General features: G+C 54.2%; 1 protein-coding gene across 6 annotated transcripts in view; it reads left to right on the top strand.

Moving 5' to 3' along the window:
* INO80 (INO80 complex ATPase subunit) overlaps window positions 1–2112 on the top strand; it is a 195538-nt gene extending 193426 nt beyond the window's left edge. For all 6 annotated transcript variants that reach the window (XM_068133886.2, XM_068133863.2, XM_078767152.1 and 3 more), the window contains exons 35-36: window positions 703–894; window positions 1546–2112. In XM_068133886.2, the coding sequence (XP_067989987.1) occupies window positions 703–894; window positions 1546–1742 (389 nt within the window). In that variant the 3' untranslated portion in view covers window positions 1743–2112. The remainder of the gene's footprint in view (window positions 1–702; window positions 895–1545) is intronic.
* The last annotated feature ends 12229 nt before the right edge of the window (window positions 2113–14341 follow it).

Genomic DNA, 14341 nt, shown 5'->3' with positions numbered 1-14341 from the left:
GTTTGTCTAGCAACATCAAAAACTTTTTTGACACTTTCATTGCATCCACCATGTGTGAAAACCTATGTGTAGGTACCAAAATCATCATCCTAGCTCGATTCTATCAAAAGTTATTGCTGATTTTCTATTTGAACCAAGGTAGAAAATCAGCCATCTTGGATTTATGCAAATTACGGAAGTTCCCCAAAGTTGCTACAGCGGCAAGAGGTGGTTCTGTCATATATACCCCCTAACCTTTACAAATCCACCAAAAAAACTTATTGTACCAACAATTTCCGGGTTCACATAGGGTTTATCATAGTTGGCAACTGGACTATCTCTCTCGCTCTTCCTTTCAGGGCTTCAAACAACTAGTGCACCGCCATCTCTCGGTCATTCCCAATTCTGTCACATAATCTTTATTATCCCCATTAACATTTCCTCACCCAAACATCTTTCTTGCTTGTTTCAGTGTTTCTTCCTTTTACTCCATTTCCTCCTATCCTCTTCTTTCATTCCCTTGATGTTTGTTTCACTGTCAGTTCTACCTTGCTCCTCCTTAAGCATCGCTGCAATAAAGGAAAACGTTCTTAATATGTTTTTAAATTTCGACAATTGACCATATCAATCTATGTATGAATGTACTTATGGTATTTACAAGCACACACGTACCAAAGGTATGCAATATTTTTTGAGACTGGTTGGGTTTGTTTGTTTTTTCAGCTGTCGAACCTCAGCAGGGAAATGCCAGCAAGGCTCGTCCTTTTGTGCGCAACCGTGGCCGAGCAAAAGCCTCAGAAAAAGCCAGAGGGCGGAAGTCTGCAGGAGCTGCCGCAGCCATGGCAGGAGCAATGGCTGGAGCAGCAGCGGCTTCCGCAGCAGCATATGCAGCTTATGGCTATAACATTACACAAAGTATGTTGGTTTGGAAAAGGTTCCAGCATGCATGTATATCAAGCTGCTTATTGTTCTGTCATATATACCTGTTCTGTCATATTCTGTCATAAAACCTCATGCTATATTTCATTGTCTGATTAAAATTTTGTGACCATCCATCATAGGAGCTTTGCAGTCAAGTTATTGAGCATGTATTATGAAATTTATCTGGTCCTGTATTATGATTTTTAAAAGGCAACAAGGCTGTAGTTTTGTTTATCGTGCTGCTTCTTCTGCTTTCGGATGCAGCGTTTGGCTACGAGTAGCATCATTGGCTCAAGGGGTGTGGCTTTGCCGCTGATACAACGGCCCCTTTTAGGTTAGGACTGGAATTTGGCCTGGGTACCAGTGATAGCTCTTCGCGAGTAACACCATGGGATCTTTAACGCCCACCACCTAATGCTGGCAGATGAGATGCCCAGTTTAACGTTCATCCGAGGGACAGCACATATACTGATTGTAGCTTAGACTGTCATAAACACCAGTGTGGAGTCATTGGTCATACTGTTTGACCACCAGTTCTATGATTGATTGCACTTTATGTACTTAACAGCTTTCTCGAGGCATACAGCAATGGCAAACCCTCAATATCAACATTCAATACAAATGTCATCCCGTGTTTTTGGACAGGGAGTCCTCAGCAAGCTTCGATGGTTTCCACAGCTGCCTTCACAACTTTTGGCGCTCCAACATTGACCTTCAACAGCCCACTGGCACCGGCAGGCAGCCGGGTGAGGCAACGGACATCGCCATGTGGACAGCGCGGGCCAAAGGCTTCATCGTTGACCAGCCGTAAAATTAGCAAGACACCTGCAAGCCCAAGGTGACCCACGAGCTGGACAATTTGTTTTGGTTTGGTTATTCAAATCCAGACATAGCACTGTAGCGCCGTGCTGGTCTGGATCAGCTTGAAAACGTTTGAGCTGGTTTTGACTAAAATAGGCCAAATTTGGCCATCCTGGGCCAGGTTGCGCTAAGCTGTGCTTGGCCAAGCTGGGCCGAGGGGTGACGGTACCCTCGTCTCAATACGAAGTCATGCACCTGTGCAAACGCATCCCATAATCACCGTCAACCGGCAGGGTGTGAGAAGGCCTTTTTCGGGTTGTATTTTTATAGCTGTACATTTAATTTCATGGGACTATAAATATGCTTTGTAACACCCACGGAATGTAAAGAATAAAATTTGACATTACACGATCAATGTTTTTGGGTTTTTGTTTCCTTTGTGCTCCAGAAACCATTGAGAGCTGCAATACACTGATTCGATCACAGTGAAATATTGCCTTGGCTACCACCTGAAACATTTTTGCAGCATTGTATAAAATAAATCGCTTTGTCAGCATGAATTATGAAGGCAATCGTATTTGAGTAAAAATAAATGTTTCTAAGAATTTTAAATCAAGAAGAACAGGATCGTTAAGGCAGTTATTTTTTTTCTGGCAATAAAATGGTGAAAATTAAAAAAAAACATATATATATACACACACACACAGACTTGGCATTTAATATGGAATATTTTTTTTTCCTTGACTTGGGTTTACTTTCTGAACTCGGTATATCAATCTGGTGAGTTTCTTTTACGCTTCGGTGATTTCTTTGTTAAAAGAACCATGTCACTGATTGTCTGTCGCAGCAAGAAGTCAATAACAGGATTATATCACAGGTGGCGTGACAAAATGTACGGACAGGTACATTTGACGATTGGCTTCACAATCGGGTATATGAGGGTTGTTGCGTTCTGTATTAGTGGAAAACAACTGCTGCACGTCTACAAAAGTTATTGCCGCTTCCCCTGGAGATGGTCCGTCAACTCGACAATGCTGTTTGTCATTTAGTGGTGGCTTTACGAAATTCCGGCATGAAACAACGTGCTATTGCTCGGCAGTATGGCATCACTCAAGGTCAGGTGTCAAAGATCCTGAAACGAAATGCTCAGAGGGGTGTCCCTACTCCAATACCGAGGTCAGGACGTCCCCGCAGAACCACAAGGAGGGATGATCGCCAGCTGCACCGGTTAGTCCGCAATGGCCGTACCAAGTCAGCTAATCGGCTTAGGGCTGAGTGGCAGCAACTGACAAATGTGCCTGTATCCAGAAGGCTAGTCAACCAACGACTGGTTCAAGCAGGCTATCGTGCCAGGCGTCCCCTGAGAAAGCCACGGCTGACCAGACAACACCGCCAGCGCCGATTGCAGTGGGCCAGAGAGCACCGTCAATGGCACCCAGGACACTGGAATCACGTGATCTTCAGTGACATGTCTAGATTTCTGGTCTATCGTCAATATGGCCGCGTCCGAGTGCGCAGACAAGTGCATGAAGCCTACAACGAAGATTGTATAGTGCCAAGAGTCCAAGCTGGAGGTGGTGGGGTGACCGTTTGGGCTGCTTTTCATGCAGGGGGCAAAACTGACCTGGTTGTTCTGAATGGAAACCTGAACCAGTTCAAGCACAGGGCCATTCTGGAGGAAACATTGCTTACATTTGTTTGTGCAGCCTTTCGAGGAAACTTTGTCTTCCAAGATGACAATGCATTGCCTCATCGTGCTCGCATGATCCAACACTTTCTTGCTGACCGTGGTGTAGAGCATATGGAGTGGCCTGCCATGTCCCCGGATATGAATCCGATAGAGAACTTGTGGGCAGAATTAACGCGTCAAATCGACAACTTGGACCATCAGCCGAACTCTGTGCGTGAATTGCAGCAGGCTATTGTCACTGCATGGCAAGCGATGCCTGTCCAAACCTTGGCAAATCTCGTGAACAGCATGCCTCGACGTGTACGTGCTCTCCTGAATGCTCGTGGGGGTTACACGAAGTACTGAACTGTAATTTTACTGTCCGTAATCCCAGTCGTAATTTAACTTTTGTTTTTGTTAAAAAAAAAATTGGCTAATGTGCAAAATAAAGAGATACTTCTGGAAAACGCACAGAAGTTTAACACAGTACTGTCCGTGAATTGAGTTCGATATCAGTTTACATCACTTTCAAGGATCAATTTATTTGCTTCGAAATGTCAAATGTGGTTTTTGTTTCTTTTAAAGGTCACATTAACAAAATCTAGAATAATTGCAACATAATTCCAATGAACTTTTGGTTCTAAGTCATCTTGAAAAGTAAGTTCACCCCCACAAAAAAAATATTCCATATTAAATGCCAAGTCTGTGTGTGTATATGTATATGTATATGTATATGTATATATATATATATATATATATATATATATATATATATATATATATATATATATATATATATATATATATATATATAGTTACTGTCGCGGTTAAGATGTTATTTTTGACCGAGCGGTTGGTATGACCGCGACCTAACAGTTCCCCCGATTCTTCCCCAACTCACCCGATTCACCCCCAACTTTGGCCGTATCGCACCGCAGCTGCCCAATCTGGAAAACTCTAAAACGACCGAATGCAAAGAGGAAAAGGAATAAGACGAGAATACGGACAGAAGAGTAATTGGATTTATTATACACACAAGCAAAAAGAAAGCAGTCACGTTTATTTACAGACGAGATTAGATACACAGTGCAACGCTAGCTTACCTACAGTCTTAATTAACCCAGGGACAGAACAAACAAAAGACAGACTCACACGGGGAATGATGACAGGAATTGGCTGGAAGGAGAGGATGGCTTGGAGTTGTATTGTGCAGCACGATCGGCGCGTTTAGCAGCCGCCGTTCCTTCGCGGCCCTGCTCAAAACCGCCGTCCAGGCCCCAAGCGGCTGTTGGGTGTTGTTGCTGCTGTGGCCGCCGCTGCTGCTGCTGCTGTGGACGTCGCGTGCTTTTCCAGGATTACAACAGGCTTTGTGCTTTCTGGGATGTCCTCTCCTTGGATGTTCTCTATGTTCTCTTGGTCCAATCACTCCTCACCACCGACAACTCAACACAACCAACGCAACCACTGACCACCACAACGCAACCACTGACGACCAAAACCACACAACTCAGCTCTGCTTCTTGGACCCTCTCTCTTCTCAACGGCTTGGGCTCCCTTTTCTCGGCCGGTAAAAGCTCATCTCCTTTGGACACGCCCTGCCTTGGGTTATATAGGCCCCGCCCCTCAACCTTTGCGAACCTCCCCGATCGCTCTTCCTCCGCCCTCTCTAGCCAAACCCCTGGCTCATGGTTGGTCGAGTGGGGCTGGCTCACTCCTCCCCTCTATGACGAGGTGGAGACACGCCTTTCTTCTCCGACCCTGCCTCGTGGTCAATGGCATTAATTGGAGCGGAGGTAGTTTCTAATCGACGAAAAGGGGGAATGGAGGTTTTGGGAATGGGAATGAAGGGAATCTATCTCTTTCACTTGGTGCAATGGAGTACTTCTATTAATGGGAGACACAGCCTTACCCTAAAACACAGAATAAGATATAACTATTGAACAGGGGTATTCTATGATTGGCTGTGGTGTGGATGCTTTATGGACTAATTATGGGATGCCCTTTGACCTTTACACAGCTCCGGAGGCAGGAGGCGCAGAATAACCAATAATAATAATTCACACAATCAAAAAAATATACAGTCCTCATATTCGCAACACTGCACCCTCCTCCTCTTAGGCACGGCCCGGGCCTACAACTTTTTATTTAGTGTGACACGTAGGTGTAGTTCCCTCTACTTTTAACCTGACCCTGAGTGCGACAGTTTTAAAACATAAATAAATGTGTCCCGCTGCTCCATTGCACCCTGCCTAACAGACTTACGCCCACAGTTAACCGAATTGCGGAATTGGCTTCAAACTATACACTGACGGTGGGGAGCATTATTTACAAAACTAACCCAGGACCTGTAATTGTTCTTTCTGGGGGGGAGACAGTCTGCTCTGCATCAATGCACCATGAAAGCACCTAAAACCGCACCAATACAAGCACCCTCAAGCACCAATCGGTGCAGTCACCATAGTTCATCAGTGTTCAATGCATGTTCAATAAAAATAAAATCAACAACCCCTAACCCTGTAGGTGATCTCTTGCTCTTCGGCCCCCTCTGCTGGTTATTATTATTTGTTCTTCCAGATGTTGTCTTTCTTTCATTTTCTTACTGGCGGCCTATTTGCAATAAAGTGTGCCCAACGTGTCCATTTTATTCATTTTATTTATGGCCCACAGGGCCGACTACGTGTGGTTCACCTGTCGGGCATCGGTGCCCTGTGGCCAAGGTCCGCCAGCAAGATTTCGGGCCCTCATGGCCGGTTCCAGCAGAGGGGCCTTGCCCCAACCCATGGGGTCCATCAGTGGTGCTCGGCCACAGGCATGTGGTCCATAATGTGGTGCATCGATGCAGACAGCTGGTTCTGAGAGTGCCGGCCGCACAATGGCCGACTCACGCACGCTCCCCTCGGCGCCCAATGGCGCACAGGTCATGTGGGAGACAATTGAGCGAGGGGTAAGGTCACAAGGGTACACATCCATAAGGCAATGCAAGGCGAAATGCGTACGGAGAGCGAAGTGAGAAAGCTCGTCCCTACCGTACGTCACCCCCCTGTCACCTACACTACCCTTGCCCTTACCCCATATGTACAAAAATCTACACATTACCAATCCGTCGCTACCGTCACGTCTTCCCCTTATTTCCCTTATACCAAATTCGTCTTCACTCCCCCACTATCCAAAATTTGCCATCACCCAATTCATCATCAATCCTCATAAGGAGGAAGAGATGGAACATCAAGCACAATGTCACACCCACGTCATGATGCGTCTCACAATCCAAACATTTGCATCAAAAATAATAAAACAACCTGGCATGGTGTGGAGTACCTGTCACCTCAGGTGAGTGGATGCAGATGGTGCGATGAGATCCTTCATCCTAACTATCCTCTAAATGATTTTAACACACTTTACACTACCCAGGGTCTTTCCCTGCCAATCCATTGGCCAACTTACACTATGGGTTCTAAAAACCAATTCCCATTGACCAAACTGTGGTGCTGCTCAATTTGGGGTCTCACTCCCCCGATTCATCTCCCGGTGCCCTTGCACAATTTCTGGGCTGTGACGTGTAGCTCTCCCAGCAGGTCTACCCACCTGCACACCTCCACCACTGCAGTTGCCACCCGAGCTTACCTAGCTCCTCACCCTAACCTAACTAACTAGGGAAGGCCCCTCCTGGCTCTGTCACCCCACTCGGTGCCCTATGGCACTGGGCTACCCGGGTCCGTGTTCCGGATCCTCGGGCCCCATCCACAACAACTCTACCGGCTCCCAGAGCCCACCTGCGGCCTCACCTGGCCGACATCCTCACAGTGGTGGAGTGCCCAAACCAACTACACACACTAACAGGCTATACGCCCAGCCATTTCCACAACACTAATGCACCCATCCAATCACCATTCTTCCACCCGCACCACAGATGCCAATATCCAACCACAATTTACCTATACCCTCTAACTACTCTTTAAACTACCCTCCCCAGGTACTCGTGAAAGGGGTCCACTCTTCCCCCATCCACACCTTCGCACCATCCACTCCACTCCATAGTTTCCATCCCATTCACTCCACGACCATCCATTCCAATACTCCATATATTCCACACTCCATGTCTTCCACACAACCATTTATTCCATACACCTGTTGGTGCACACCTGTGCACTCACACCTGGTGCCACCTGCACCCTCCTTCCTTCCTGGACCATTTGGTCAACACCACACACAATCACCTTCACTCACTCATACACTGCTCCATCCACCTGTTCAGTTGCACACCTGTGCAATCACACCTGTTCAATCCTCAAACACACGGCATCATCTCATCTAACTACTCCCCTCTGAAACTTGCGCTTCCCAGTCGTCCCTTTAAACTATTGCGTTCCCACGTCATTATCATCCACACTAAACTACCTGGGTCCCCACTACAGGTATCAGTCACTAACTAAACCTTAACGTTACCTAATGTCATCTTCTAGGGCCCTACACACAATATCCTAACCCACCCGGGCTAGTTTTCACTGCCATAAACCCCATAAGCTAGTGCTCCTTTGCCCCCCCTTGTGAGGGATGACAGAGTTGCCATCCCACCACATGGGGGACGTTCCCACTATCAATTTTGCACCCCAAATCCAACAAATCAAAAATTTGCCAATCATCTGCCAATCATCAAATTTTGCCTTTTTCTAATTTTGGGTCCAAAACACTAACCTCATCACTCATCTACTTATTAGATCCTCTCGGTGCGCCAATTCACGTCTACAGCCCGGCTTCGTACAGCCGAGCAATGAACGCGGGTTCTTTTGTGCCAGCGGCTGGATACGTCCCGCATTCGGGGCCGGGACGGGGGCTTACCCGGGCCGAGATCCCACGCACCATCTCGGCACCGAGCCGTCCAATGTCCCGATCTCGACCTGCCGGCACGTCTCAACAAAAAGTGGACGCCATGACGACCCTTCCTATCGAGCTGTCCGCTCCGCCTAGTTGAGCACGGACGCGGCCATTCCAAGCGAGGCCCAGCGTGGATCGCGTACGGCGGTCCTTTCGAACCCGCCGTGGCTCGGATCCCCGCTGGTTCTCGCGGCACGCGAAGCTGCCCGGCGCGCACCGAGGGCCCGATTCGGCTAAAAGTCGCTCTAACCGCTAACCCGGTTACCGTCGATGCCTCACCTGCATGCTTACACGCATACGCTACCCCTTTCTTGCTCATACATCCAGCCGTCTCCCTGCTCTTGGTCGTACCTTCTCTAACACACCCAGGTACACTCATTCCGCTCACAGACTTGGTCACACACCTGACCACCGAACACCTTGGCACACATTCGTCGCTCGCACACCTCACCAACACACCTCTTCGCGCCCCTTCCTCGGTCACCTCCTCTGTGACAACCACAGGTGTGCTCTCACTCACACACCCAACCACGTGCCTCACGACCAACTCAAGTGTGCATTCCCACACACGCTCTACCATTCCAGGTGTGTGTAGCGGTTACCGCTGCATGCACACAATCGCCTTGCACCGGCCAGAACACGGCCAGACGCGCTTCTCCCGGGCATGCCCGGACTCACTGTTCCCGGGCACGCCCGAACCTCCCGGGCACGCCCGGTCTCGTCTTTCCCGGGCATGCCCGCTCTCGCCTTTCTAGGGCTCGCCCAGAGCGTCCGGGCATGCCCGCTATCGCCTTTCCAGGGCTCGCCCAGAGCGCCCGGGCACGCCCAGCCTCGACTTGCCAGGCCGCAGCCAAACACGCCCGGGCAGGTCCAGACTCGCCTTTCCAAGGCTCGCCCTTGACACCCGGGCATGCCCGGTATAGCTTTTGCCGGGCAAACTTCCCGACATAAATGTGTATATATATTGCTGCCCGATAAACGGGCTTGTTAGAATACCTGAGCTGTTTTGTTTCAATAAAGCAACTCGGACGAATTCCGTCTTTGGTCGCGTCAATTCTTTCGACTCGCGTTGGAGCGCAGTTCCTTCATTGGTGACCTACCGACATGGATACGGCAGTGACGCTTAAACTGCCTACCTTCTGGGAGGCTCACGCGGCTGTTTGGTTCGCTCAGGCGGACTCTCAGTTCGCCCTGCGAGGCATCACCGCGGACGACACCCGCTTCCACCATGTTGTGGCGGCGCTCGGTTCCGCCACCCCGGCCCGCGCCTTGAGCCTCCTCGAGCACCCGCCGGCTGCTGACAAATACGACGCGCTGAAGACACTCCTCCTCGACGCTTTTGCCCTCTCACCGGCAGCACGCGCACGGCGCCTGCTCGCTCTGCCCGAGCTCGGCGACACGCGCCCGTCAGAGCGCATGGACTATATGCTCTCGTTGCTCGGTGAGCACTCTCCGGATTTTCTGTTCCGCGAGCTGTTCCTTCGCCAGCTGCCTCACCCGGTACGCCTCGCCCTGGCTGGCACGTTGATCACGGATTCCCGCGCCCTCGCCAGGGAAGCCGATAAGATCTCCTCGGCGGGCCAGCACATCGGCGCGGTTACATGGAGCCCGCCGCCGTCCGAGGCGACGCCCGACCGCCCTGCGCGGTTGGAGGCCGAACTGCCGGTGCAACTGGCGGCCGCCATGCCGCACCGCCCGCTTCCGACACGACGGCCGGGGCCTCCACCTGACCGGGCGTGGTGTTATTACCACGCCAGGTCCGGACACAAGGCTCGGACGTGCCGGCCCCCGTGCACTTTCGGCAGGTCAGGAAACGGCCGGGCCGGCGTTCATTCCCAGCCATGAGCGCCGGCCACTCGGGCAACTTGCTGTTTATTCGGGACAAAGCGTCTGGGCGGCGTTTCCTGTGTGACACCGGCGCCCAACTGAGCGTCATACCCGCCTCCGAGCAGGACAGGCGGGACGCCGTTTGCGGCCCCTCTTTGGTCGCTGCTAATGGCTCGGCCATACGCACTTTCGGCCCACGCGTCGTCACCCTCTGCTTCGGCAGCCAGCGTTTTCAATGGACTTTTGTGACCGCCTGCGTCCCCATGGCTTTGCTGGGCGCCGACTTCCTCTGCGCGCACGGGCTGCTGGTCGACGTCAAACGTCATCGCCTTGTCAACGCCGAGACCTTCAGCTCCCTGGCGTGCACGATGAGCAGCTCCGCGCCGACCGAACTGGCGTGCGCCCTCCCGGCAGCGAACGAGTTCGCTCGCTTGCTCGCGGAATTCCCGGCCCTCACGCGGCCGACGTTTTAGGCCTTCGCGGTGCGGCACGGGATCGAGCACCACATACCCACTACGGGCCCGCCGCCTCGACCCGGCCAAGCTCGCCGTGGCGAAGGCCGAGTTCGACGCGTTGGAGCACCTCGGCATCGTGCGGCGCTCCGATAGCGCGTGGGCCTCGCCACTGCACATCGTGCCAAAGCCGGGGGGTGGATGGCGCCCGTGTGGCGACTACCGCCGTCTCAACGACGCTACCACCCCCGACAGGTACCCGATCCCGCATATTCAGGACTTTTCCGCCCGTTTGGCGGGACGGGTCATCTTTTCGAAAATTGGCCTGATACGGGGCTACCACCAGGTACCTGTCCGGGCGGCCGACGTCCCGAAGACGGCCGTCATCACGCCGTTCGGCCTGTTCGAATTTTTGCGGATGCCGTTTGGCCTCAAGAACGCGGCCCAGGCGTTCCAGCGCTTGATGGACGGCGTGCTGCGCGACCTGCCGTTTCTTTTCGTCTATCTGGACGATATCCTCGTCGCCAGCACGTCCCACGCCGAGCACCTCCTCCACCTCCGAACACTGTTCGGTCGCCTCAGCGAGCACGGCTTAATTGTCAACCCGGTCAAATGCCACTTCGGCGCGACGACCGTTGACTTTTTGGGCCACCGCATCACCAAGACCGGGGCCGTGCCGCTGCCGACCAAGGTCGAGGCCATCACCACGTTCCCGCGTCCCCGTTCCATCAAGGCCCTCCAAGAGTTCCTCGGCATGGCGAATTTTTATCACCGATTCGTGCCCCGCGCTGCTCAGCTCATGCGGCCCCTTTACGAGGCCCTCCGGGGCAAGCCGGCCAAGCATGACATTGTTTGGTCCACGGCCATGGACGCGGCCTTCGCCAGCGCCAAACGGGCCCTCGCCGACGCAACGCTGCTGGCTCACCCGGTGCTCAACGCGCCCATCGCCCTCACTACGGACGCCTCCAACTACGCGGTGGGCGCCGTCCATGAGCAATGGGTGGACGGGGTTTGGCAGCCACTCGCTTTTTTCAGCCGGCAACTCCGGCCGAACGAGTTAAACTACAGCACGTTCGACCGCGAGCTGCTCGGGCTATTCCTGGCCGTTCGCCATTTCCGACACCTCCTGGAGGGCCGCCCGTTCATGGCTTTCGTCGACCACAAGCCATTGGTCTACGCAATGGCTAAGGTCACGGAGCCGTGGTCGGCCCGCCAGCAGCGCCACCTCTCCGCCGTGTCGGAGTTCACCACGGACATCCGGCACGTCGCCGGCAAAGACAACGCCGTGGCCGACTGTCTTTCTCGGGCCAGCGCGAACGCGGTGCACCTCGGCGTGGACTTCGCGCTCATGGCGGCCGACCAGACCACCGACGCCTCGGTGCAGGCACTCCGTGCGGCGGACACGGGCCTCCGCCTGGCCGACATTCCCTTCGCGGGCACCGTCCTGCTCTGCGACGTCTCCCAGGGCCAGCCTCGCCCCATCGTGCCCGTTTCCTGGCAGCGCCGCATCTTCGCCTCCATCCACGGCCTTTCTCACGGCCGGAAAGCTTTTCAGAAGCTGGTGTCGGCGCGTTTCGTCTGGCACGGCCTTCGACGAAACATCCGCGACTGGGCCAACGCCTGCACGGCCTGCCAGCGGGTCAAGGTCCACCGCCACACCCAAGCCCCGCTGGCACCTTTCGCCGTGCCTGAACGGCGTTTCGACCACGTCCACGTGGACCTGGTGGGTCCCCTGCCCCCCTCGCGGGGGTTCACCCACCTGCTCACCATGGTGGACAGGACCACCAGGTGGCCGGAGGCCGTGCCCCTCGCCTCCACCACCACCGCCGACGTGGCGCAGGCGTTCATCGCCACCTGGGTCGCGCGCTTCGGCGCACCAGCGGACATCTCGTCCGACCGCGGCCCACAGTTCACGTCTGAGCTTTGGGGCGCGGTCGCCCGTTCGTTGGAGGTCATGCTGCACCGCACCATGGCCTACCACCCCCAAGCCAACGGGTTGTGCGAGCGGTTTCACCGCTCCATGAAGGCCGCACTCATGGCCGGCCTTCAGGACGACGGTTGGGCCGACCGGCTGCCGTGGGTCCTTTTGGGCCTTCGCACGGCCCCCAAGGAAGACCTCCAGGCGTCCGCCGCCGAGCTCGTCTACGGCCAGCCGCTCCGCGTCCCGGGCAAATTCGTGCCCGACGCTACCAGTCCCTGGTCTGCCGCTCGCCAGCGCTCGGACCTCCAGGAGGCCGCCCGACGATATGCCCCCGTGCCGACGTCCCACCACGGTGGCCCCCAGTCCTACGTCCCCCCGGCGCTTCGCACAGCGGAGTACGTCTTTGTGCGTCATGACGCGCACCGGGGGCCACTCCCGCCGCCGTACGACGGGTCCTGCGACGGGGCGACAAGTCTTTCATCGTCGACTTCGGCGGCCGCCGGACCGGATTTCTGTGGACCGCCTCAAACCGGCGCACATGGACGTCGACCGACCACCACGGTTGGCCCTTCCTCCGCGGCGAGGCCGCCCCCCATCCACAGTTCCCCCCGCTCGACCACCCACCACCACGTCGGACCCCTCCCCACGACCCTCCAGGGGTCGCTTCGGCCGGGTCATCCGGACCCCCCTTAAATTGACCCTGCCGGTGCAGGTCGATTCTGGAGGGGCGTGTGTAGCGGTTACCGCTGGACGCACACAATCGCCTTGCACCGGCCAGAACACGGCCAGACGCGCCTCTCCCGGGCATGCCCGGACTCACTGTTCCCGGGCACGCCCGAACCTCCCGGGCACGCCCGGTCTCGTCTTTCCCGGGCATGCCCGCTCTCGCCTTTCCAGGGCTCGCCCAGAGCGTCCGGGCATGCCCGCTATCGCCTTTTCAGGGCTCGCCCAGAGAGTCCGGGCATGCCCGCTATCGCCTTTCCAGGGCTCGCCCAGAGCGTCCGGGCATGCCCGCTATCGCCTTTCCAGGGCTCGCCAGAGCGCCCGGGCACGCCCAGCCTCGACTTGCCAGGCCGCAGCCAAACACGCCCGGGCAGGTCCAGACTCGCCTTTCCAAGGCTCGCCCTTGACACCCGGACATGCCCGGTATAGCTTTTGCCGGGCAAACTTCCCGACATAAATGTGTATATATATTGCTGCCCGATAAACGGGCTTGTTAGAATACCTGAGCTGTTTTGTTTCAATAAAGCAACTCGGACGAATTCCGTCTTTGGTCGCGTCAATTCTTTCGACTCGCGTTGGAGCGCAGTTCCTTCATGTGCATCCTTCCATTCCAGGTGTACATCCTCGCTCACCTGTCACATCTAACTCACGCTCCGTGCCACTCTCACTACTCTCACCACCACTCTTGACAACGCACTCACCCTTACTCTCGACAGCGCACTCTTTCCTCATGCACCTGTCCGTTACACACCTTTCTCGCGCATCCTCTCCCGTTACATCCTCTGTAACACTCACCACAGGTGTGCATCCTTCCTTACTTTTGACAGCGCACTCTTTCCTCATGCACCCGTCCGTTACACACCTTTCTCGCGCATCCTCTTGCGCACACTCTCCCGTTACTTCCGCCGTAACACTCACCACAGGCGTGCATGCTTCCGTTACATCCTCTGTAACACTCCTCACTACGCGCTTCCATGTGCTCCCTCGCACACGCGCTACAACCGACTCACTCTCGACAGCACACTCACTGGTCGGCGCGCACTTTTCCTCACACACCCCATGGTCGGACATTCTCGCACACCTCTTTTTTCGCACACCAGACCTGTCGCACACTTCACCAACGGCCTTTCACGAACACCCGGATCCAAACCAATCCCCAAGCCGACTGAAGCT

Source organism: Myxine glutinosa, chromosome 1, assembly GCF_964187855.1.
Source record: "Myxine glutinosa chromosome 1, kmMyxGlut1.1, whole genome shotgun sequence".
In the NCBI taxonomy this organism is placed as follows: domain Eukaryota; kingdom Metazoa; phylum Chordata; class Myxini; order Myxiniformes; family Myxinidae; genus Myxine; species Myxine glutinosa.
This window is presented reverse-complemented; position numbering and strand designations above follow the sequence as displayed.